The following is a 24,377-nucleotide window of genomic DNA, read 5'->3' as shown; positions in this document are numbered from 1 at the left end:
GCGCTGTTCAAAGTCAGAATGGTGGTTACAGTTGGGGGTAGGGATCAGGTTCTATTACTTGACCTGGGTAATGACTACATGACTGGGCTTGCCTTGTGAATATTCACAAAGCCATACATTTATGGTAAGTGAGCTTGTGCATATGTATGGCATATCTTAACCGACTTTCAAAAAGATCACCTGTAATCCTAGGAAAAAAGAACAGAAATATCAAGTGTCCTTCAATCAGGTAAGGGTTAAATAAATTACAGAATATACATGTGTAGTAGCCATTGTTGGATGCCCCCCAAGCATCTATTTGCCTCCTCTTTCCTGAAAGACTCGATCCCACTCTTAGACACATGGTGGGATTCCTGATCAGTGTAAGCTAAAGGCTTTCAAAGTATAGCCTGTGAATTCCTAAAGGTTACCAAGACCTTCTCAAGAGGTTTACAAGGTTGAAACTCTCCAAAACAACCTGTATTGGAATTTGGATTACATTTCATTTGTAGATCAGTATGGAGAGAAATGACATCTTAACAATATTGAGCCTTCAAACCCGTGAACAAGGTACATCATTCATTCCATTTATTTAAGTCATTAATTTCATTCAAGTGTTTTGCACTTTCCAATGTTTAAGTCTTTCATGTCTTGTAAGATTTATCCCTAACACCTATTTTTTGATGCTCCTGTAAATGGTATAATTTTATAATTTCAACATTTTTGTTGCTAACATACAGGAATATAACTGATTTTTGTATGTTGATCTTGTATTATGTGAGGCAGCATCAAGATGCCTTGCAGATTTTGCCTTCAATCTTTTTGCAAACTGCTCTGAGGCCACCACGACCCGAAAATGTCTAGACTGAAAGACCAAAGAGAAGAGGGAACAGCCCAACTGGGAAACAACAAGTTTCTGTATTTTAAACTATTGAACTTTTGGAAGGTTACATGGCAATAGATAAGTGATACAAGAGTTTAGGGAGAGTCACAGTAAAGAAAATAGGGTTTAGAAATTCTCAAAAGAGGCAAAATTACAAAGAAGCTAGGATACAAGTTGGGAGATTAACTGGGATCAAAACAGCAACGAGGTAGGCAGGCAGAGGACAGAACCACAGTTACCTCTAAGAATTACTTGCACTGAAGCTAAAGGGGGCTTTGCCTTGATGTAGTTAGATCAATCTGGCTAGTTTTAATTCAGAGGAGCTTGATCCTTCTTGGACTTAAAAGGTCAGGGGGCATGAAATCATAGCTAACTCCTTTTTGTCAGAGGTTCTTGTCCACTCATGCTTCAGTTTGCTTCCACCAGGGCATTCTGCTGCATCTCTCAAGTGGTTGTGGCAGGAATTGGATCTCAACACAAAATAACTACTCTACATTACAAAATTAACTTATAAGTGTTGTCAGAGATGGTTTCTATGTAAGTTGAATCATAATGGGCAACTGTTACAAAGTTATTTCTTTGTATGTAAGGGAAAGACTCGTTTATCTGATAAAACATCCCACAACTGAAATGAGTTGATAAGCCCATGGGCTTTCTGAGCCCATGTCACAATCCCCACACGAGGTATGTCTGCACTTCTAGAAAACTAGAACAGAGAGCAAGAACCACAGGAGGTCTAGGTATTTGAACAAGAAAAATAGTTTAAAGGATATGGGGCATTCCCAATGAGGAACTGGATGTCTGAGTAGATCATTCTCCTACTGAGAGAAATAATATAGCTCCTGTTACCTTAAGATAAAGAGCTAGGAACAAAATAGGACAGATAAAATGCTATGTACTGTCAGCCATTTGAGACATGAACATTATCGTAACAGTCAGAAACTTGAGTTTCTGAAACCTGATCAGACTACTCTGTATATTTCTATAATTAGCTCTTTGTTTCTCATAAATAATTAGTAAAGTCCATTTTGAAATATTCCAGCGTCAGCAGTATTAAGAGAAATCAAGGAAAGCAAGGCTCTTTTTTAAACTTATATTTAAGCCAACTTTAGAAGAGTATTATTGAATTTGTGAAGAATGCTTCCGTTAAAAGTGATCATATATTTGAGAGTTAAGACTGAAACTAAGTATATGCCCCCCCCCCTTTTTTTTTGCCTAGTGATTCTCCTTTCAGAGCTCTTTCCTATTCAAAACCAGTAAGATTTTAACTAGGGACACCAGGTTATCAGCCAGGAGACTCAAAATATTTCAAAGAATTGTGAAGACAATGTCCTAAGTAACTTCTCACATCATCCTTTGTACAAAAACTCAAATGGAAAAATTAAAGTTAGATTTTTCTCAATGGGAGTAGGTAAAACAGGTGGGAAGCCTGTTCTATATAGTTAAGAATAACACAAACATTGTTTAAGGGTACTGGAAATGACAGGATAAGAAATAATCCAAGGTATTCCAACATAGGAAAAATGAAATAGTCTGATGAAATTAAAACTATAAAAATTGCTAAAAATAAATTCCAATTTTTAAAAGAAAGGAATACAGAGCTATAACATATAAATTAGATCAATGAACACAAAAATGGAGGATGTGATCCAGGAAAGAAATAACAAAACAAGCTAATATTTTAGTAATAATTCCAGATATTATGTTGATTATAAATTAGATAAGGCAAATAATCAAAGCTCTTAACAATTTAAGTAAATTCCCAGATCTGTAATGAACTTATTTGATGACTCTATCTAGGTAATGTTTTCTAAACGTTACTACCCTGTAACAAGAAGAGTAACTGAAAACAGTAAAAGAATTCTGAATAAAAGGTGAGACCCAGAGTTTAATACAATCAAATTTTTAAGCACTCAGTGCTCTTTAGTGCTTTCCACAAATTCTAATTTTATGAGCTATCCCTTAAAAAAAGCGGAGGGGGGGGCATTATAGTCAATTAAGTTAGGGAGTTACTGCACATTTTGGTATTTTTATTGCTCACTACTCAACAAACAAAATCTGAGAGGCCCTGCAATAAAAAAAAAAACTAACACACTGATGACTCAAACACCTAGCACATTTGACTCTGTAAATACTTATTATTCCACGAAACACTTGAAACTCACTTTAGTAAACATTAAGATATTATAGTCTCCTTTTTTTTTTTTTTTTAATAAGGTTTCATCTTGGGCAGTTTTAGTTGGAGGTTTGAAAGTAAAGAAATTAAAATTAGTGGATAAAGTAACACTGGAATTACTAATAAACTACATTGCATTGCGGCAAACTATCACTATAGTTATTACCATAAGAATAACATTAGTTGAAAACAGAGAACAGAATGAAAACAGAGAGCAAAGTGAAAAAGGAACCTGCTAGGCTCCATCCCTCAAAATTTCTGCTAACACTCTTGGAAGCTGGCAATGGTAAACTAACTTTCATGTTTCAAGTTTTTCCCTTTTTGCTTCTTCTGTGTGGAATGCTCTTCAGCTATCTACATGCACACTCAGGTCTCAGTTACAAAGTCACCTCAAAAGGGGTCTTCCCATGACATCGTAACTTCATCAAACTCTGAACCACATTATTTTAATCAAATGTTTCATTGCACTGATTTGATTACCAGCACAACCTAGTACCTAGAATGCTGCTGGACACATAATGCGATGCTCAACAACTACTTGTTCAATGAATTAATAAACACTATCTTTGCAAATCTCCATTTGTTTTTATATATTTTCATTTTCCATTTGTTTTACGTATACCTATCTGGGTTAAATAAATACAAGAACAGGAACCAATACAAATATGTTTCTTTACTATTCCAAGTGTAAAACAATCAACATGGCACTTTGCAACTTCATAATTTTAAAACAACAAGTTGTTTTTTGTGTGTATGCAACATTATTTGTTCAAACATGTCCAAGGTTCTTATCTTTGACTGAAGGAAAGGATATAGTTTCACGCTGTTTGGAGTAAGTAAGAGTTAAAAACAATCCTGAAAACATCTTGTCAATATTAAGGAAACAGAATTAGTAGTACCTCCAGAAAATATCAAAAACCTGCTCAAAATTTTGAATAACTTTGGAATGAGTTGAGTTACTTCAGTTAAAATGCAGCCAACTGAACATGAAAACTATTCCAGAGTAACAGAACAACTTTCTGAGAAGTTAAATGACAAGAAAAAGGGTAAGAATCGAGGTGAATTTAAAAGCATAGGGAAAAGTGACCACCATAGCCTCCACTTCTGTATTCCCTGGTCTAGTTGTTTAAATGTACGTAAGATACAGTTTTCTTATGTTCCTATATACTGTTCAGAGTTGAACAGCCACAATGAAGAGATGAAAATGAGAGCTGGAGAGTATCTATTTCTTCAAAATTTTACAGTTACCTTTTACTGAATGTTCACTGGATTTTCAGGTATTGATACTATTTGCAATAAAAGGCAGAACCTGAATTCAAGTGCTGAGCTCTAACTAGAGATTCGGAGCATTTAACTAATGAATTGAGTGAACTGATGGAGACTGAGCTACCCAGAATGCAGTTTAATCTCTCCACAGCTGCACGGCTATGTAACAAGCCAATTTCTGGTTTAAGACATCTATACAAAGAGCAATTAATTTATCTCCAACAGAGATTCAAAATTACCACCACATCCTCCAAGTTCTCCTCAAGACAACCCAAAATAATTTCTTTATACATACTCTTTAGACACATCAAACAACTTTAGCTCTAATAAAGGCAAGCTGAGGATTTTGTCTTTTGTTTTAATAAAAACTGCTCTAGTACTTGATTGCCACCTGTCTATGTTTTCTTCACAACATAACATTTCAAAATGATCTCTGAATAAGGAACGTTAGATCTTCCATTCTTGGCAGACTCTATTTTCCAAGTAAGAGCAGCAAACTGGTCATGCAAAGTTTTCTACACAAAAAAATTTGCCTAGAATAAATATTTCTGCCTGATATAAAATACTAGCCTCAGGTTCTAAAATTCAGAGGAAAAAAAAAACCTGGTAGCTGGTATCTAATTATTTACAAAGCAGCCACCAATTTAAGTCACTGGTTCCTAATCACACAGTCATTCTTCTACATGGCATTAAAATCCAGGTTTTAAACTTGCCTTATACATGTTACATTTTCTCAAAGCATTCTTTATGAACAGAAAAATCTTAATACATACGAACATATGTACGTATATAAACACATACATACATACATAAACACATGTACATACATAATTGGCCAAGCCTCAGTTAGATTTGTCAGACACAATAAATGAAATGCACTTAAAAGTATACTTGTTCCAGTCTTAAAACGGATGCTGCATATTTGATTTAGCATCAAGAAATGCAGGCAATAACTAGAAAAAATATATACATATAATGACTGAGCAACTGGCCCAGCATGTTAGGGGCCATTTTAATAATCCAATCTGCAAAGCCAGAATAAAGTCTTTTAAAAAAAAAAGTTGTTTTTTGTTTTTAAAAAGGTGGACATTAGCTTTCTTTCATAATCCAGATAAGCAGAAGACTACATTTAATACCTATATTTGGTTTGGTAAAACTCTTTTAAAGAGAAACAGTCTAATGATCCCATTTAATGATTCATCAGGCTGAATGAAATCTTAGAACACTTTTCTTCTCACATTCTTCAAACTGCATTTATAATTTGAGTCTCTACAGGCACCAAGATTTTGTCTATACTCTGTATATTGTGTATCATTTCTGTTACTTTACTAAAAAACCATATAGCTAAAAACAAATTGCAATAAACTGAAATGAGATAATCTGATTTCCCACTGATTAGGTTTCCAAATAATGCCAAAATGTTCCACTTGCCCAAACCTAGTATCTAAATAGGTTCTAATCACACCAATAATTTTTTACTAAATAAAAGTCACTTTTAAATGAGAACAATCTGAATCATTAGGCTGCAGTTTATTCTATTTTCTATCAGATTATAAAACAACCAGTGTAATGTACATGACAGATAAGAATGATCAAGTCTTACCTTTGTCAGTTGTTACTTTGTCCACGCATCTGAAAGAAATGAGAATCAACTATTAAAAGAACAATCTTGCACACTTTCTTAAAACATAGATATTTATCTCTTTCAGGTTCATCTCCAGAGTGATGCAGAAAGCACCTAGAGTAGTGTGGTCAATAGAACTTTCTGCAATGATGAAAATACTATATATCTGCACTTTCCAATATGATAGTCACATGTGGCTACTGAGTGCTTGGAATAGCTTATGTAATTGAGGAAGTGAATTTTTAATTTTGATTAATGTAAATTTAAATAGCTATCATATCTGACAGCACACAGCTACAGTATTCTTCAAGACAGTTTCTAACTATAAAAAGATTAATACAAAGGAAATATTGCTGATTTTATTATATTAAGTGGTTATGTAAGAAAATGTCCTTATTTTACTAAATGCAGTAACTAGGGGTGAAATAAAACGTTTGAGATTTTCTCTAAGGTATGTCTGTCAAAAAAAGCGGGGAGGAGAAGGGAGATAGAGGTAACGAGCAAAATCTTGACAACTATGGAGATTTCACTGTACTGTTTTCTCTATTTTGTGTATACTTGACAATTTTCATAAGAAAAATTTAATGAACCTAACAGAAAACCCCAAATTATTCACTTGTTATACCCAAGTCAAAATCTATTTCTACAAAGGCAAAAGACTGGACCTTAGAAATAAATATAATTTGTACTTTACAAATTAGATAGCAACAGCAAAGAGTTTTATGTGTTATAAATGGATTTTTAAAAATGTTACTATCTTGTCTTAAATTTGTTAACATTTCTATCATTCATAACTGTTGAGTGTGGTAAAATGAACCCCTGCCCCTGGAGTCATTACCCAAATTCAAAAGTCCTCAGGCCTTGGATCTGTATTGTAAAGATGTCACACAGTATTTCTGAAGCAGTACAAAGTTGGTTTGTTTTTTTTTTATTTTTTGAAAGTAACCCTGATATAAATGAAAATCTTATGTAATAAAAGAATGTCCAAATACAGAAGCCATAGCATAATACAAAATCTGTTCTCCTTAGAAAGAACAGCTATCATTTTCTCATCCCACTTTTTTTTTTTAAAGCTTGGTATTATAACTTTATTTTAAATTATATTATCAACATCCCAGTTAATAATTAACATAAGTTAACTGCTAATCATCCTAACTCTAAAGGAGAAGTACAGATTTAATTGCTAAATTTTGAAACTATGCAATAAACTTTCCAAAAACCGTTTGGAATGCTAACATGTTTCTATCACCATATTGATCACCATAAGAGGAAAGCTCAGAATTTTAAACTTCTACAACTGGGGCTTTCTCCAAAGAGTCTCAAAAGCTGTTTCAATTCAGAATATTACTGCCTTTTCATTCCCATTATCATGACACCTTACAAAAGGAAATAGCAAGAAAGTGTCACCCAAAAGGTTTACTACCATTTTACTTTAAGCAAGAAAATACACCAAAAATAGAATGCCATGTATCAGAATATAGAGCAATATTTGTTTCCTTCATTTGTAACCTCCCCCGAAACCTGTAGTAGTCCCTCTAAGAATACTCCATTTTAGCCAATAGGGTTACTCAATAGCTATAAGTTTAAAGAAGTATTTATTGAAGTTTTACACGAAGTGCATTGGCTAAACACAGGCCTTATGATCATGGTAGAACAAAAAGAAGCCTTTTTTGCAATCTAACCTACTTTTAGTTTAAGAATTAGTTTCCGTATTGGTAAAAAGCAGATGTTTTAACTTGATGAATTCAGAAAAAAAATGGTAGAAATGTATATATAGTTTTTTTTAAAAATATTTTTGAGAGAGAGAGCGAGAGCATGGGAGAGTGGCGGGGAGAGGCAGAGAGAGAAGGGAACAGAGGATCTGAAGTGGGATCTGCACTGAGAGCAGCGAGCCCCATGCATGGCTAGAACTCACAAACCATGAGATCATGACCTGAGCAGAAGTCAGACACTTAACCAACTGAACCACCCAGGCGCCCCGAGAAATGTACATATACTTTAAAATGAGACGTGGAGGGGCGCCTGGGTGGCGCAGTCGGTTGGGCGTCCGACTTCAGCCAGGTCACGATCTCGCGGTCTGTGAGTTCGAGCCCCGCGTCGGGCTCTGGGCTGATGGCTCGGAGCCTGGAGCCTGTTTCCGATTCTGTGTCTCCCTCTCTCTCTGCCCCTCCCCCGTTCATGCTCTGTCTCTCTCTGTCCCAAAAATAAATAAACGTTGAAAAAAAAAAAAATTTAAAATGAGACGTGGATTAGGGGTGCCTGGGTGACTCGGTCGATTAAGCGTCCAACTTTGGCTCAGGTCATGATCTCACGGTTTGTGGGTCTGAGCCCCACATCAGGCTCTGTGCTGACAGCTCAGAGTCTGGAGCCTGCTTCAGATTCTGTGTCTCCCTCTCTCTCTCTGCCCCATCCCTTGCTCCCACTGTGTCTATCTCTCTCAAAAATAAAATTTAAAAAAATGTTATTAATAAAATAAAAATTAGACATGTATATAAACACCTGCAATTAAAATATAAGAATCTGAACTCTTAAGCTTATTGGCCAAAATACAGCAAATGATGAACCAAATTCTTCAATAGTACTGATATAAAAACCTTTCTTCATATTTGGTTTATCTTTTCTTTTTTTTTTAATTTATTTTTTTTTTTTTCAACGTTTATTTATTTTTGGGACAGAGAGAGACAGAGAATGAACGGGGGAGGGGCAGAGAGAGAGGGAGACACAGAATCGGAAACAGGCTCCAGGCTCTGAGCCATCAGCCCAGAGCCCGACGCGGGGCTCGAACTCACGGACCGCGAGATCGTGACCTGGCTGAAGTCGGACGCTTAACCGACTGCGCCACCCAGGCGCCCCGGTTTATCTTTTCTTATAATTAGCCTTAAAGTTCTATTTTAAAATGTTTCTAGCATTTAACTTTATGCCTTTCTTTTGAGCAAATTCACTGAAAAATCATTTCCTTCCATAAGGATTTCCTGTTCATTAACTTTTGAATGTTTCAATGTGAACGATAACATTGTTACAAGCATAAATGTATATTAAAAACTGTAACCTAGTTATCACTTAATTATAAAGCTAACTTCACAAATCATAAATTGTCAGTTATTGATGAAGACACTAATTTAAAGAGCTTAAGTAACTTGCCCAAGATCACTTAGTGAGTAGTAGAAAGCTGGGAGCAGAAACTATCTAGTCCAATCTTTTTCTACTTCATTACTTTGCCTTCTAACAAAAAAAGAGGTTTCAAACAATCCAAATCCCTGTAGTTATTAACCTTTTAAACTACTGTACACTTTGCTGTCTCTTCAATCAAGAGAAACAAATGTAGGTGAAACAGCTATTACTGAGAATTTATAGGAGGAAATGTTGGAATATGTAAAAGAACCTGAAAAGAACAAGTAATTAAGACAGAGGTTAAATCTCTTCCTTCTTTTTAAAAAATTGCCATATGTTGTTGGGAAAATAGACAAGAAGGTCAGAGAATACTTGACCAGGGTTCAGTAAACTGATACTCAAAACCTCACGAGAGGTGCCTGAGTGGCTCAGTGGGTAATGTGGTTAAGCATCCAACTCTTGATTTAAGCTCAGGTCACGATCCCATGCTTTGCAAGACTGAGCCCCAAGACTGAGCCCTGTGTCAGGCTCTGCACTGACACCATTGAGCCTGCACGAGATTATCTCTCTCCCTCTCTCTCTGTCCCTCCCTCCTGACCCCTCCTCTCTCTCAAAATAAACAAACATTAAAATAAAGAAAGAAAAAAACCTTTTGAAATATCTTAAACGGTTAAATAATTTTAACTGATTAATTTTAAAGCTTACTTTATCACTCTGAAAATCCGTAAACCATGCATACATGTTTCACAAACCTTCACTAATCACTGCATCTTCCCTTCAGACTGCAAAGTCCTTCAAGACCAGGACAATGTCTCATTTACCTTTATAAAGCCTCGCCCAACAGGGTACCGGGCCCAGTTACTGCTCAATCATGGTTTAGTTAACTGAAATGCTTTAGAACTCCTCTGATTTCTAGGGCATGCAGTAAATTATTACTAGGAAAATTTATTTTAACAATCTGATCAAAATTGCGTAACTTTACATTAAGAGACAGTTCTGAGGCTAAGAGAAGGTAAAAGAACACTACTATCTTTTACAATACTGGATAAGAGGGAAGGACACTAAGAATTAAGGCTCTATCTTTCTCCCCCCAGGGAATAATATGGAGGAAAAAAACTGAAGGGATTAAATTAAGTCATCTTCATCCAAGTTCAACTGTTTTAAAGTAAAAAGACTCGTAAGTACTTTTGTTGCCAAGAGTTAGGGGGAAAAAACCAAAGAGATGGAAAAACACTATTGCATTAGGTGTCATCAGGTTGAGACATCATTTCTGTAAGTAAAACTGGTAGGAAAGTGGGAGGGAAAGGAGCAAGGAAGTTTAGGTATATTTTACTCAGATGGGTAGGTGAGAATGGAAGGGCATTTAAAAATGTATTATGAGGTTATTAACTTTCCCAGGTGTGGCAAAAGAAGGAAATGGAAAAAAAATCCCAACTTTGCAGAGCTTACATAAAACCACCACGCACCACTTACGTCTCTAGTATGCTACCACCACTCAAAACTAACTTTTAGCAAAGACTGCATGTAGTACGTACTAGGCTTTGTGTTAAGTGCTTCACGTGCTGTACTTAATTCTAATTCATCTCATAAGGATTAACATTAGCTCCTATAAACAATGAAACTAAAGCACACGCAGTTGAAGAAATTTGTCCAAGGAACTTAATCCAAGTAAGGGTAATGATAGCTCTTTTCAAACTGGGGAGATTAAATACACAATCTTAAAAGTTTTTGTGACTGGAATTAATCTACAGGAATTAGAATCCCAATCGCAGCCAAATGATTTGTATGTACAGATCCCTGTTCACAGAATTGCAATTTACACAATAAATTCTCTGGATTATGTTAACTTAAATAACATTCAAAAATTTGAAGTACATCTAACACCTCTGAATTTTATCTCTTTCTGAGGGGCTTCTAAGACAAGAATGCAAGTCACAGACTTAAGTTTTAATTTTGGAAGAGGTGTTTTCAAGTTTTAAATTTGGGATAAGCCAAATCTTGCCACACTATCTTTGGGAGGGGGCACTTAAAACTGTAATTCCCCCACTCCAATTTTCCCTTTCACCCATTTTTTTCACTTGAAAGTCTAAAGATAAAAATGTTTTCAGCGACGAATTCAATGGCTAATATGATTAATTTCTACCATTTACAAACACACGTACTCAGTATTTCCGACATAGAAGCATCTTTAAATATTTATGTTCCTGGTCCCATTATCCCTAGGTGATAACAGAATTCCCTGAAGAATTGTCTTTTAAGGATGAAGTTCCTACGTTGGAGCATAAGCACAAGCAGAGAAGCGAAAACTAAAAATAAATAAATAAATAAATAAATAAATAAATAAATAAATAAATAAATAAATAAAATATAAAATAAAATAAAATAAAAGGAAAGCCACTAAAAGATACCCATCTGATTCTGCTGTGTGCAAGACTACACTTAAAATTGGCAGAGCCACGTTTCACCCTCCTAAGCACCAGATTCCTAAACCAAGTGAAACGTGATGTGAAAATTCAGCAGAGTGGAACAAACTACATAAAGCTGCTCATACAACTGGCTCTCGAGCTAATTAATGGGAAGGGGGGGGTGGGGGCCACACACTTTAGAAGCCAAGACCGTGCCGTTGATTTCCTAATGGGGATGTGATGTAATACTGGAGAGCCGCCTTACGAGGGAAAGGGACAGGCTGACAAAGGGAGTGCAGATGCCAGAGTGCGGCGGGGAAGAGGACGGCCGCTAAAGGCGCAGGAAAGGTGTATCCCACAAAGGACGACCTCGGGGAGAGGGGAAGTGGCCCCGCGGACGGGGGGCACGGGGGAGGGCCAGAGAGGAGCGACGGGACAGCTAGCAGGGAGGCGGTGTGACATCTGGCGCGCGAGCCGGCAGGGGGCAGAGCAGGCAGGATGTCACGTGGAGTGGGCGCTACGGGAGCCGAGAGGGTTGCGTGCGGACAGAGGGGGGTCTTTCCCACCGCCTGAAAGACTGCGTTACTCACAGGAGTCGCGGACTCTTCTTGCCCTGAGCTGGAGACGGGGGCTTCGCGGCCTGGGACTGCTGCCCTGGGGCGTCGGGAGGCCTGGCGCTGGGGCTGCTCCTCCGCCGGCGGGGATACTCGGCCTTCCTCCGGCGAGACACAGCGGCGGCGGCGGCGGCCGCAGCGGCCCGGCCCCGGTCCCGACCTCCCCTCAGCACGCGGCTGCTAGTGGTCCCTGCAGGCGCCGCCGCCGCCGCCGCCTCAGGGGGCTGTTGCTGGGGCTCCTCCGGAGCCGCCTTGGCCGCCGCCGCCTCTCCCCCTTCCTGGTCCTGCTGCTCCGGGGGTCTCGGCTCTTCCGTCTCCCCCGGCATCGGGGCTCGTCCGTCCCCCACCCCCTCGTCCCAGGCGGCGGAGGCGGAGGCGGCGGCGGCCGCGGCGCTGCTCCCCCCGCCCCCTTCGCCTCCCGGAGCGTCCGGCTCAATCTCACTCAGCGCTCCTCTTTCCCCCCTCCCCTCCGCCCGGCTCCGAGGGCGCCCCCCCCACCCCCTGCCACTCAAGGCCCGCTACCGCTGGCGGCGCGCGCGCCCGCCACAGACGTGCAGCGGACCAATCGGAGAGGAGGGACGGCTTCTTCGCCCTGCCCCTCGCGGCCTCTCACGCAGCGACGTACCAGGTTCCCTCCCCCACCCCTTCCTTCAACCAATCAGGAAACGGCTCTAAGGGAGCGCGCGAGGTTTCCTTCCCCGCGCACCCGTTCTCACCGTTAAACGGCTGCGTCTCGCGACAATCCTAAAGTGACCTTCCTCCCCCCTCCCCCGCCCCACGAGCTCAACGCGCGCTAGGGGCAGTGGGAGGAGCAGGTCTCGCGAGGAGATTGGTGGGAGGAAAACGCACCTTTTTCCCCGCCTCGCGCGCACCCTGGACTGGTTGCGCGCGCACCTGCCTCCCTAAGGAGCCGCTAATGCCACAGGGCTCTTTCTATCCTTCTTCCTTAAGCCGAGGAAGTAGCCTTGGCGTTCTTCTGCCTCCACCCCGACCCCACTTTCCTGTCTGTGGCCTTTCTGTCCCCAGCGCCGCCAGGTCTTGCGGAAAGAAGGGGAAAATTTTTTGAGTTGTCGCTTCTCCTTTAAGAAAAAAAACGCCGTCGGCTGCCGGATGAAAGTCTCTGAAAAAATGGCGGCGGTAGAACAGAGGCGGGGTCGTGAGGGCAAGGAGGGCCCGCCTCTTGGCGCATGCGCAGGGTCAACTTGTCAAAAGGCGTCCTGGGAGATGAAGTCCTGAATATCCTGAGCTTTAGGAAAAGACGACAGGCTACCGGAGGCGTAGAGGATGCTGGGAGGTTTTGAGTGATGCACGATGGGAAAGGTAGTTTACTCGTTCTGCAGTGGGCGTTTGCGCTTTCAAGGAGGTAGTATTTCCGGGTTAGGCCGCGAAACTTGCACAGATCCCAGCTGGGTTGTCGGGGCAGTTGCTGGTTGGGATAGCTTAGGACTGTTTTCCCGACTTTGGAATCGGTGTTGGCGAAACATTTCTTGGGTGGCCACGTTCACAGTGGCCTGGGTTGGTTACTTTGCACCTCCTAGCGTTCATGTTTGCAGTATACGCCTCGTCATCTTATGTGTGACCCGTGAGCTCCTAGAGGTCAGGCACTGAATCTGGATCCGTCGGGTGCTTGGCGCATAGCACAAACCCACCACTCATTTGGTTCTTAATGAAAGTCTGTGGAGGAGCGCCTGGGTGGCTCAGTCCGTTAAGCCTGGGACTTCAGCTCGGGTCATGATCTCACAGCTGGTGGGTTCCAGCCCCACGTGGGGCTCTGTGCTGACAGCTCAGAACCTGGACCCTGCTTTGGATTCTGTGTCTTCCTCTCTCTCTGTCTCTACCCCACTCGCACTCTGTCTGTCTGTGTCTATTAAAAATAAACGTTAAAAAAAAATTTTTTTTTTTTTAATTTTTTTTCAACGTTTATTTATTTTTGGGACAGAGAGAGACAGAGCATGAACGGGGGAGGGGCAGAGAGAGAGGGAGACACAGAATCGGAAACAGGCTCCAGGCTCTGAGCCATCAGCCCAGAGCCTGACGCGGGGCTCGAACTCACGGACCGCGAGATCGTGACCTGGCTGAAGTCGGACGCTTAACTGACTGCGCCACCCAGGCGCCCCAAATTTTTTTTTTTTTAAATAAAAGTTTGCGGAAAGGATTCTAGAGTTGCTGTTTTACCAGATGTTGGTGCCAAGGAGCTGGCGTCAGCTTCCTAACTTGGCTGTGGTCCCTGGGCTGCAGGGAAGGGGGTAGGGTGAAGGGTTGTTATCGTGATTCTGTGACCTACTCAGAGAAACCCAAGGCGTCTTTCATGCTCCCTCCCTCAAAGCCACTTGGCTTCTGTGGTTTTGAATGTTTCTGCTGCACAGGAAGCACGGTCAGAATAGCAGCTTTGTCAGAAATTACCTGTCTGTTCACTAGCGTATGCAACTATATTATCCTAATGCGTCAAATGGGAGTTTCCATTTGTTTTCCAAGTTGCAGTCAGTGACTCCTGCATTCCTTCCTTACTGCTTTTGATGAACTATACCCAGGAAGCGATGTGAGAGAATGGTTCTTACCCCTAGAAAATAAAACATCCAGGGTTAAAACCCCCCAGAGAAAGCAGTTGGAAACAAGATCTGGGGATCCAATTCTAAATTTCACATAAATCATTAAGTTAAACTGCAGATGGAGTCTAATATTTGCAAGCCAAGTGCTGAAGTGCATTTTTCCTCGGTGTCTTGGCTTAGTTACCAGTTCAGATGAGGCAAATGGCATATTTGCTGTCGAGTGTTCTGCACTTTCATAGGACTAGTGACATTTCAGTTGTAAAAACTACAGATTAGTGTGGATGGGAATTTTTTCAAACCCATCTGGACTTTTGGAACAGCACTGACATCCAATGGCTGCTCAAAGTAATGCAGAGTGGGAATCTTTTGATTAAAAAAAAAAAAAAAAATCTGTCAGGAGGGAATGAAAGAATCAATAATTCCTTTAGATCAACCAAAAAAAAAAAAAAAAAGACCACTGGATTGCAGAGGAAAGATCACAGGCATTGAAACTAAATCTGGATTGGGGCGCCTGGGTGACTCGGTTGGTTGAGCATCTGACTTCAGCTCAGGTCACGATCTCACAATTCATGGGTTGCAATCTCACGGTTCGTGGGTTGGTGGGTTTGAGCCCTACATCGGGTTTTGCACTGACAGTGAGAAGCCTGCTTTAGATTCTCTGTCTCTGGATTATAGTAAATAGTAAAGCTACCTATAATTCTGTTAATTTCCTCAAGTTACCATTCCTTGAATTTATTTCACTACTGGTAGAGATGGAGATAATAATACCTGTTTCACAGGGCCATAATTATAGTTCTTCACACACTGCCTTCTCATAGGAGGCCTTTTGTAAATGTTTTATTTCATTCAAGGTGAGTAAAATCAGAGTGGTAAAAGATGAAAGTTAATCTCAGTGTCCTTTTTCAGAGAAATTGCTAGAAAGCAACATAGCTAAGCAGAAATTGTGCTTCACTGAGACATCTGCAGCTTAACGCCTTGTGTCTTGTCTTCCCATTTCATTCTTCATGAGTGCTATAGTTGGTTGTGTTTTGGACCACAGACGTAGCCAGGCCCTGAAAATCTAAATGTGACTACTACTCTGCCCTGCTCTTAATGGATATACAGTCTATTCAGGAAAGCAGGGAAGCATAGTTTCAGGATAATTAAGTGAATGAAGACAGCAAAACGAATTGGGTGCTGGTTAACTGATGGAAATTTTATGAAGGAAACTGCTTTTGTGGTCCCCAGCTTTACGTGCACACACACGCATACACATACTCACATACACTCACACACAGCAGGTTTTCTGATGCTCCAGCCACACTGGAGGAAACAAGTGCAAATCTGCCACTCCCATGAATTCAAGAAGAATCCTGGCACATAGTAGGAGTTCAATTTTTTTCAAAGTTAATTTTGAATCTTTATCACCCTGTCCAATGCACTAACAGAACTCAAATCCTACTACCCATCTTTCTATGTCCCATTTTTAGAACCCTAACTTTTCAAAAAGAAAAGAAAAAAAAACCTCACCAAATCAAAAGAGAGGAAGTGCTACGCAAATACAGGAACCAAAAAGGGTTATAGAGGCTGCTTCGTGCTGTTTCGTTCAGTTCCTTTGCAGTCCTCTTCAGCACATGCTAAAACAGTTCCTCACAACTTGTGGGACCAGCGCATCTTGGGGTGCGTGACAATGGAAGAGTTAGGTGAGTGAGGACCTTTCTGGAGGGGAAACTGAAGGAATGAAGACTTGGCTACCATCTCTGTGTGGTGGGATGTACTTCTAGCCAGGGGGAGGGTGCTGCTGGAAGATTTTGTTTCCACTTCTCTCTTGACCTCAGCCCAACCAAGAGTGAAGCGTGAGGAACTAGGATTGTTTTTGGGGAACTCCGGGTGCACTCTTTTAGTGGCACAAACAGGCAGAGTTTGGTGCTTAGCGGAGTAAACCATGCACAAATACTTTTGGACTGAATTGTTTATTATGAGTATTTGCCCCTTGGCGACTATTGGAGGTCACAGGGTGGTCACACAGTTGGCACCTGCAGAGAGATGATTTAGGAAGAAAAAAAAAAGGGAGAGGGATAGATGGTGTTGGTGAGGAGAAGAAATGGAAGAGCAAGAATGAGACATCTGTAAAGGTTGGAGAAAGGCCAGGGTGGTTTCATTTGTTCCATGGTTTAGTATTAAACCAAGGAGAGTTAGCACAATAACTCCAGCAATTCTGTTGCTAAGCTCTTTATTTGGAGGAATTCTCAAGGAACAGATTACTACGGACTGCAAATATGATACTCTTTCCACTTCAAACAATTAAAACCAGCAGTGAAACAATTGGCCACATGGCTCAGAGAGATCCCTGACTTCAAATCTTTGGAGTAATGGAAGCTTTGTCATTCTTGGGATTCATTCTTTATCCTCGGCTGACCTTTGTTGCTGGCATCCTTCCTAACACTGAGTCACTAACCTTTACTCGCTTTCCAAGCTGTATTAATTCCATAGTGTTACGGGTTTTTGTATGTCTGGGGTATGTCAAAAGTGTGAACAACAACAACAAAAAAAACATATCTCACATATTGTCTTTTGTTGCTGTTGTTAATTATTGGGAGTGTTAGTTATTGGGAGTGTAATTTGAGAGCGCGAGGAGCAGAGAAAGGAAGAAAGGCAAATTATAGGAGGAAAGAGATGTTAATAAAGAGGGAAAGGTGGTATTTAATAGACACAAAACTGTTTTGAAGGTGAAGTCTCTCTTTTGCTGCTTGGGGTAGAACATGTTTTGGACTTGGACTAGAATCCACATTCTTATTCTGTGTGAGAATTGGGGAAGTTCACGTTTCTGACTAAGTTCAAAGTCCAGCTCACTAGAATCTAGCCCTTCTTTCGTATTTTAGCAACACCTAATGGCTTTCACGCAGGTAATTCAAAAGGGAACTAATAAGTATTCAGCGAGTTAAGCTAAAACCTGACGTTTTTACAGATATTAATCATGTTAGTGTCTGAAGCAACTCTCTGAAATAGGTATTATCCACTTTTTATTTCCAATGAGAAAACTAAGAAAAATAATAAACTTGTTCAGTATCGCTCTCAGGAACCCTTAACACCAAAACTGATTAATCTACAAGGTGTTCTCCTATTTTTTTTTTTTAACGTTTATTTGTTTATTTATTGAGATGGAGAGAGAGAGAGAGAACGAGCCAGGGAAGGGCAGAGAGTGAGGGAGAGAGAATCCCAAGCAGACTCCACGCTGTTGGCACAGAGCCTGATGCAGGGCTCAAACTCAACCAACTGTGAGATCATGACCTGAGCCAAAATCAAGAATCAGACACTCAAACAACTGAGCCACCCAGGCATCCCTCTCCTGTTTTAGAAGTGTGTTCCAGCCAGTAGAACAACCCAGATACTTAAAAAATTACAAATTAGATTTGTACAGTTTTGCCTTAGTTAAACAGGATGAAATGGTAGAGAAACCTGGTCCAGAAATGGAGAAAGGGGGAAAGTACCAAACCTCCTAACAGGTGACAGGTCAGCAAAGGCAGGCAGATATTTTCTTTTTGCAGTATCTCCTCCAAGGTCAGTAGTTTGCAGCCACCAGCTTTTACCTGAAGCTTCATTACTCAGGGAGGCCGGCTAATGGGGAACCAGGAGCAGCCTCTGGCTCTGAATGAAAGCTTTACAATCCAGTGAGATCCCCCAAGAGACCTCACCTTACTCCTTTCATGTTAATGTTGACATGATTGGATTTCCACAGATGAAGCACCACAGAGAAGGACTGTGGAGTTTTCAGTGTACTACCACCCCCCACCCCTTGTAACCCCGCATTTGTCATACTGAAGTTAGTCATCTTCAAATTACGGAATCTGGAAGAAAGCAAGATAATCTCGGGTGTTGGTGTATGTGCATTCATAGGAAACGGGAAGAGGGAGGCCTGTTAACTCATGACCCAGCGGGGAGAGTTTCACTAACTTTGGTGTGTAACCTACTGCTAGAGATGTTGTGTGTGCCTCATGGAGGGTCTCCTCTCTCCCCTAATCTTTATTGTAAATGCTGTTTTATTTTGAATCCAAGGAGATGTATGACTTCTGGTTGGAGTGAAGCTTAGAAAATAGAAAAGAAAAGGGGGGGGGGGCTACGTCCTAATGGAGGGACACCGAATAAAACTTTGGAACTCAGTTTGGCATTCATTCTGGCTAGTAAGGTTATTAGAAAAAAGTTTTACTTTCTCTTTCTACTTTAGTTTTCCTTTTCTTTTTTGTTCATTTAAAAAAATCTTTTGTTATCAGGAATTTTAAAATATACGCAAGTAAAGAAAATAGTTTAATGAAATCTAGTATACCTATCAACCAGTGTAAACAATCATCAGCTCTTGGCCAATCTTATTTCATTAATACACCCATCCATTCCTTTCACTCCTGGATTATTTTATTTTATTTTATTTTTTTAATGTTTATTTTTGAAGGAGAGAGAGACAGAGTGTGAGTGGGGGAGGGGCAGAGAGAGAGGGAGACACAGAATCTGAAGTAGGCTCCAGGCTCTGGGCTGTCAGCACAGAGCCTGATGCAGGGCTTGAACTCACAAGCTGTGAGATCATGACCTGAGCTGAAGTCAGACGCCCAACCAACTGAGCTACCCAGGTGCCCCTAATGTTTATTTATTTTTGAGAGAGAGAGAGAGAGAGAGAAAGAGAGAGAGAGAGAGAGAGAAAGCATGCAGGTGGTGGGGAGGGGCAGAGGGAAAGGGAGGCGGAGAACCTGAAGCAGGATCCTTGCTGTCAGCTGTGAGCTTAAAGCCCCATGTGCCCGACGTGAACGGTGAGATCATGACCTGAGCCAAAGTCCAACGCCTGTCCGACTGAGCCACCCAGGCGCCCCACTCTTAGATTATGTTAAAGTGATAATCGGATATTACATTCATGTCATTGGTAAATAATTCAGTATTAATCTCTAAAATAAATATATACATATACAAATAACCATAATAGCATTATCACGAACAAAATTCATAATCGTTCTTTAATGTCATGAAACACGTAAAATGTTAACAGACATTACTTAATATTATCAAATGTCTTTTTACATCTAATATAAGTTAACAGTGCTTATTTAAAGTATTGAATATTCAGTGTTCAATATTCCTCATTGTTTTCTTTATATCGAAGTTCACCCATTGAAATTAGTTGTGTTTCTTAAATCTCTTTTAATCTCAGTTTCCCCTTCATCTCTTTTTTTTTCCACTGCCGTTAGTTTTTGAAGGGTAGTTTGCCTCGAAGAATTTAGCTCAGCTTGCTCATCTCTAAAATGATGCATAAACTTCAATATTTTTATGAGATGGGTGACTAAGAAAGATCTGTAGAAAATTTCACTTGCAAGAAATTACTAGATTTTTTAAAAAATTCCAGCTGGTTAATATGCAGTGTAATATTAGTTTCAGGTGTCCCATATAGTGATTCGACACTTACATATATCACCCGGGGCTCATCACAACAAGTGCGCTCCTTACTCCCCTTCACCTATTTCACTCATACCCCCACCCACCTCCTCTCTGATAACCATCAGTTTGTTCTGTATAGTTAAGAGTCTGGTTCTTGGTTTTCCTCTCTCTTTCCCTCCCATCCCCCACCCCCCGCCACGACCATCTATTTTGTTTCTTAAATTCCACATATGAGTGAAATCATATGGTATTTGTCTTTCTCTGACTTATTTCACTTAGCATGATACTCTCTAGCTCCATCCACATCTTTGAAAATGGCAAGATTTCATTCTTTTTTTATGGCTGAATAATATTACATTGTATATACATACACCACATCTTCTTTATCTGTTCATCAGTTGATGGACTTTTGGGCAGAAATGACTAAATCTTTTCTTATGCCGTTAATAAATACCCATCCCCCCTGATATCTAAAATAAATGAAAATCTGTTTTTTTAATGACCTGTGTAAAGTTCATTTTCCTCATCTGAGGACTTCAGACCTAGGCAGATCCTTAGAAATAATATAATCCACTGTTTTGCTGACTTAAAGAAAACATGACCTGTGGTAAGAAATCCACCACAGATCCACTAATGGATCTCAACCTACAATTTGAGAAAACTTGTAATAAAATGACTTGATTATGGGGATGAGGAAGTGACTTCAGAGATGTCATGCCAAGATCCCCCGAGAATCCATGTGAGGATGGGGACTAGAATTTTTGACTTGAAGTTAGTGCAGGGTCTGGGATCAGATAGTCCAGGATCAGTCAGACAAGGCTGCATCAGTAGTAGCTGATTTACAAAGTAAGGATGATAATATCACCTGCCTTAAAGCATTAGGATGACTAAATGAAATATATAAGTTCCTGAGCATAGTGCCTGTAATGTGTTGATTTTTATTAATTATTATTAATTTCATCATAACAGAAAAGTGGTAGTGTGCTACTTGTAAAGTGCATTGGTTTTTCTGAAGAAAACTACAAGGGAAACAAGTCTCAAGTATTTGGATTGCAACATCTTGCTTGATTTTGCAATAGCTGTTTTCTCCATGATCCCTTTTTTCCCCCTATAGTCTAAAAGACAGAATACTTCTACTTGGTTTTGACAGTTTTATCATGTGCTTGGTATGTAAGAAAAAAAATTAATCAGAGTTAAGAATAAGTGTTACTGTCTTGGTATATTTATTTTTTTTAAGTTTATTTTTTGAGAGAGAGAGAGAGAGAGAGAGAGAGCATAAATGGGGGAGGAGCAGAGAGAAGGAGAGACAGAATTCCAAGCAGGCTCCACGCCATCAGCACAGAGCCCTATGTGGGGCTCGAACTCACCAACTGTGAGATCATGACCTGAGCCAAGACTAAGAGTTGGACGCTTAACCAACTGCATCACCCAGGTGCCCCACTGTCTTGGTATATTTAGAAAAAATGTAATATAATTACTTCTATTTTTCTGATAGGAAAACTATGTAGGGATTTACTTTTTTCTTATTGGGGATCTTTGTAGGCAATCCACCCAAAATGAATGATAAGTATTAATACGCTGCATTATAAGAAGTCAAATTCTTGAGTGATGCTGTGAAATTGAATGCAACCCTAGGAAATAGGTCACAGTATGTGGAGGCATTAAACATCTTCTGGTAGAATAGACCACAGTCTTGAAGTAAAATATGGAATAAGAGAAGATATTTGAAAATAGCCCTAACCCAAAAGAAGAAGATGAATGGAGGCACAGTGGGGATAATTAAGGAGGAAAATTACCCCAGAAGACTTCCATATTCTGTATTATGCTTCTCTTGTATCTTATAATATAGATGCCTTATTGGAGGAACTGGAACGCTCCACTCTCCAGGACAGTGATGAATCCTCCAGCCCAGCTCCTCTTTCCCTGGATCAGCATTCCAGAAAGGAGACTGACCTTGCTGAGACTTCAGGTGTCCCTTCTGTTCAGAATGATACAAGTCCCTTGCTGGTAACTTTCATTTATTGGAGTACCTTGAATATAAGTGTTTGAGTGCATTTCTGAAAATTAATTGTATCTTACGTAGAGTGATGTGAGAGGAGAATCATATATCCAAGAAAAATCCCTCAATGATAACTTAAAGGTGGTTGTGTTTGGAAAGGAGGAGAATTGAGAAAATCATCATGGAAGAATAAATCTTTGAGAATTAAATTTTTTTCTAGTGAGGGCATGGTAACAGAGTCTTCCCTAATTTACTTGGAAAATTCTGATATTGCTGTCTGGGCATCAGAGATGCATGTTGCAGTATGACTGGAATTAACACCCCAGAAGGCCAGGGATTACCTGGGCAAGGCCAGGTGGGAGCTCAGACAAGTCTTTTCAGGGTGACCTTCTAGGGCCACAACTTTCCATGTCTTATTTTCTGTTAAATGTATTAGGAAATTCAATTATTAGTATACCGAGAGATGATGACACTCTAGGGGACCAACAGAAACAAACTAAACTCAGATGGTATTTTTTAAAAAATCCAGAAATCCAATTTATCATTGTCTGGTTAGAGATAGTCTAACCATCAAATAGAATAATAGATACTAGTGTTTGCTATATACATATATATATGTATATATATATTTCCTTCCTATATGTAAGTCTACATGAATCTATGTTGTACTTAGGAGGTTGCTTGATGAGAATAGAATTAGTGTAGAAGAGGAATTAAGTAGTTTTCACATGTGGTGTTTTGAACTATGATATTCTGATTCGTCCTTGTACACTTGGTATGAAATCACAGGTTGCACAGACATGAAATCTGAGCCTGTGGTTCCTTCCCCCTTTAATTGTTCCTCCCTCCAGCTATATACATACAGTTTTAAGGATGAACATTTATTTCTCTCCTAGGGAGCTACTGTCTCTTTTCCTCAATGCAAAATCATAGCCATAGGCTCCTAACTGGTCTGCTACCCTTGCCCCCAGCATTTTATTTTCAGAGTAGCAGCCAGAGTTATTCCGTAAAACTTAAATCAGATGATGTCATTCCTTTACTCGGAACCCCACAGTGAATTTCTATCTCCATTTGAAGCAAAAGCCACCATCTTTACGCTGACCTTAGTGGGGTGACTATATGCTCGGTTCACTTGGACGAGCCCTGAGTTTATGCTTGTTTTCTTGACATCCTATTATTGGCTTTGGCATTTACCCTAAGTCTTACATATTTTAGGAAGTTTTCTTATTAGTGTTTTCTTATTAGTATTTACACTAAACCAACATGGGTTCATAGACCTCCATTTGGTTCTTCTGGCTTCTTCTAACGCCTCACCTAGTAGCATGTGAAATACATTCAGTGAACAGAATTCGAACTGTATTATAGCTGAACCCTAAAGATGGCTAATGACAACTCATCTCTCTTTCCCTGATCCTGTTCAGACACATCCTAACTGGCAAGCTCCTTTTCAGGGATAACATGCAGGGTGCGGGCTGTTAAAGCTAAAAGCTTAGGCACCCTCAGAGACAGCTAACACCTCTGGTTGCAGGTGATGGCAGGGGAACTTTGGAAGCTTTTTCCCCAGCCGGAAACTCTGTATAGCACCACTCATGCTCATGAGAAGCATGGACCCTCCTCAGGGTCAGAAAAAATATGGGAAACTGTGGCTTAATATCATACAAATTACGTGCAGGAAATAGAGGCCAAGCATTCTCACCGCTGAGTGTAGTGTATTCTAAATGTTCTCATTAAAGCAGCTTTGTCCTTAATTGTGTATGTACAGCTATAGCTATTTGTTTTATTATTTGGCAATGCTTTTATTTTTGCAGCAGATGCTTTTAGCAGCATTTGGCTCACAACAAAACCAAACCCAGAATTACATGTTTAATTTTCTCAAGGAATTGATGATGAATGTGTAATTTGCACAAAATATTTGCCAACATTTCCTGTCCACCCCCGGTGGCAAGTAGAGATGTTAGTGCCCCTTAGAAGACAGGAAGACACAGCCATAGGGAAGAAACATCAGCATCTACTTCATAAGTTGCTAATGTAAAAAGAACGTGCCTGATGGTTTAGCATGTGCAGCTGCAGGAGGCGTGTCTCACATGTCACAGTGAAGCACACCTTTACATCTGCATCAAGTGTCGCTTCTAAACTGGTTTTGTTTAGTATCAGCTTCAAGGTTTCTTGTGCTTCTAACTGAAGTAAATGTGACGATTGAGTTGACTCCCTTTGCAAACCGTCAAATAATGTCAATTTTATATCCGTGCCACCAGAGACCTCAGTTAGAAAATTTGTTAATTCCAAAATGGTTTGATTTCTTTCCCCTCTAATTGAAAGGATCAAAATTCAGTATTTGTAAATTCATTCTTCCCTCAAAAGCAGAACATCTGAC

At 40.1% G+C, this 24,377-nt stretch overlaps 2 protein-coding genes across 5 annotated transcripts in view; one reads left to right on the top strand and one right to left on the bottom strand.

Annotated features, from left to right (window-relative positions):
- ZFP91 (ZFP91 zinc finger protein, atypical E3 ubiquitin ligase) overlaps nt 1–12,562 on the bottom strand; it is a 47,661-nt gene extending 35,099 nt beyond the window's left edge. For both annotated transcript variants that reach the window (XM_045485320.1, XM_045485321.1), the window contains exons 1-2: nt 12,035–12,562; nt 5,908–5,936 (exon numbers count right to left, since the gene is read on the bottom strand). In XM_045485320.1, coding sequence (XP_045341276.1) covers nt 5,908–5,936; nt 12,035–12,384 — 379 coding nt within the window. In that variant the 5' untranslated portion in view covers nt 12,385–12,562. The remainder of the gene's footprint in view (nt 1–5,907; nt 5,937–12,034) is intronic.
- A 129-nt stretch (nt 12,563–12,691) lies between these two features.
- Nucleotides 12,692–24,377, top strand: part of LPXN (leupaxin) — a 39,396-nt gene continuing 27,710 nt past the window's right edge. Inside the window, exons 1-2 of one of the 3 annotated variants that reach the window (XM_045485322.1) lie at nt 12,692–13,378; nt 21,854–22,011. In XM_045485322.1, coding sequence (XP_045341278.1) covers nt 13,363–13,378; nt 21,854–22,011 — 174 coding nt within the window. In that variant the 5' untranslated portion in view covers nt 12,692–13,362. Of the gene's footprint in view, nt 13,379–15,544; nt 16,290–21,853; nt 22,012–24,377 lie in introns of those variants that run through there. The other 2 variants (XM_045485323.1, XM_045485324.1) reach the window with 2 other exon arrangements.

Source organism: Leopardus geoffroyi, chromosome D1 (genome assembly GCF_018350155.1).
Source record: "Leopardus geoffroyi isolate Oge1 chromosome D1, O.geoffroyi_Oge1_pat1.0, whole genome shotgun sequence".
NCBI classification, from domain to species: Eukaryota; Metazoa; Chordata; class Mammalia; order Carnivora; family Felidae; genus Leopardus; species Leopardus geoffroyi.
The sequence above is the reverse complement of the archived record's forward strand: the minus strand, read 5'-3'. Positions and strand labels throughout refer to the sequence as shown.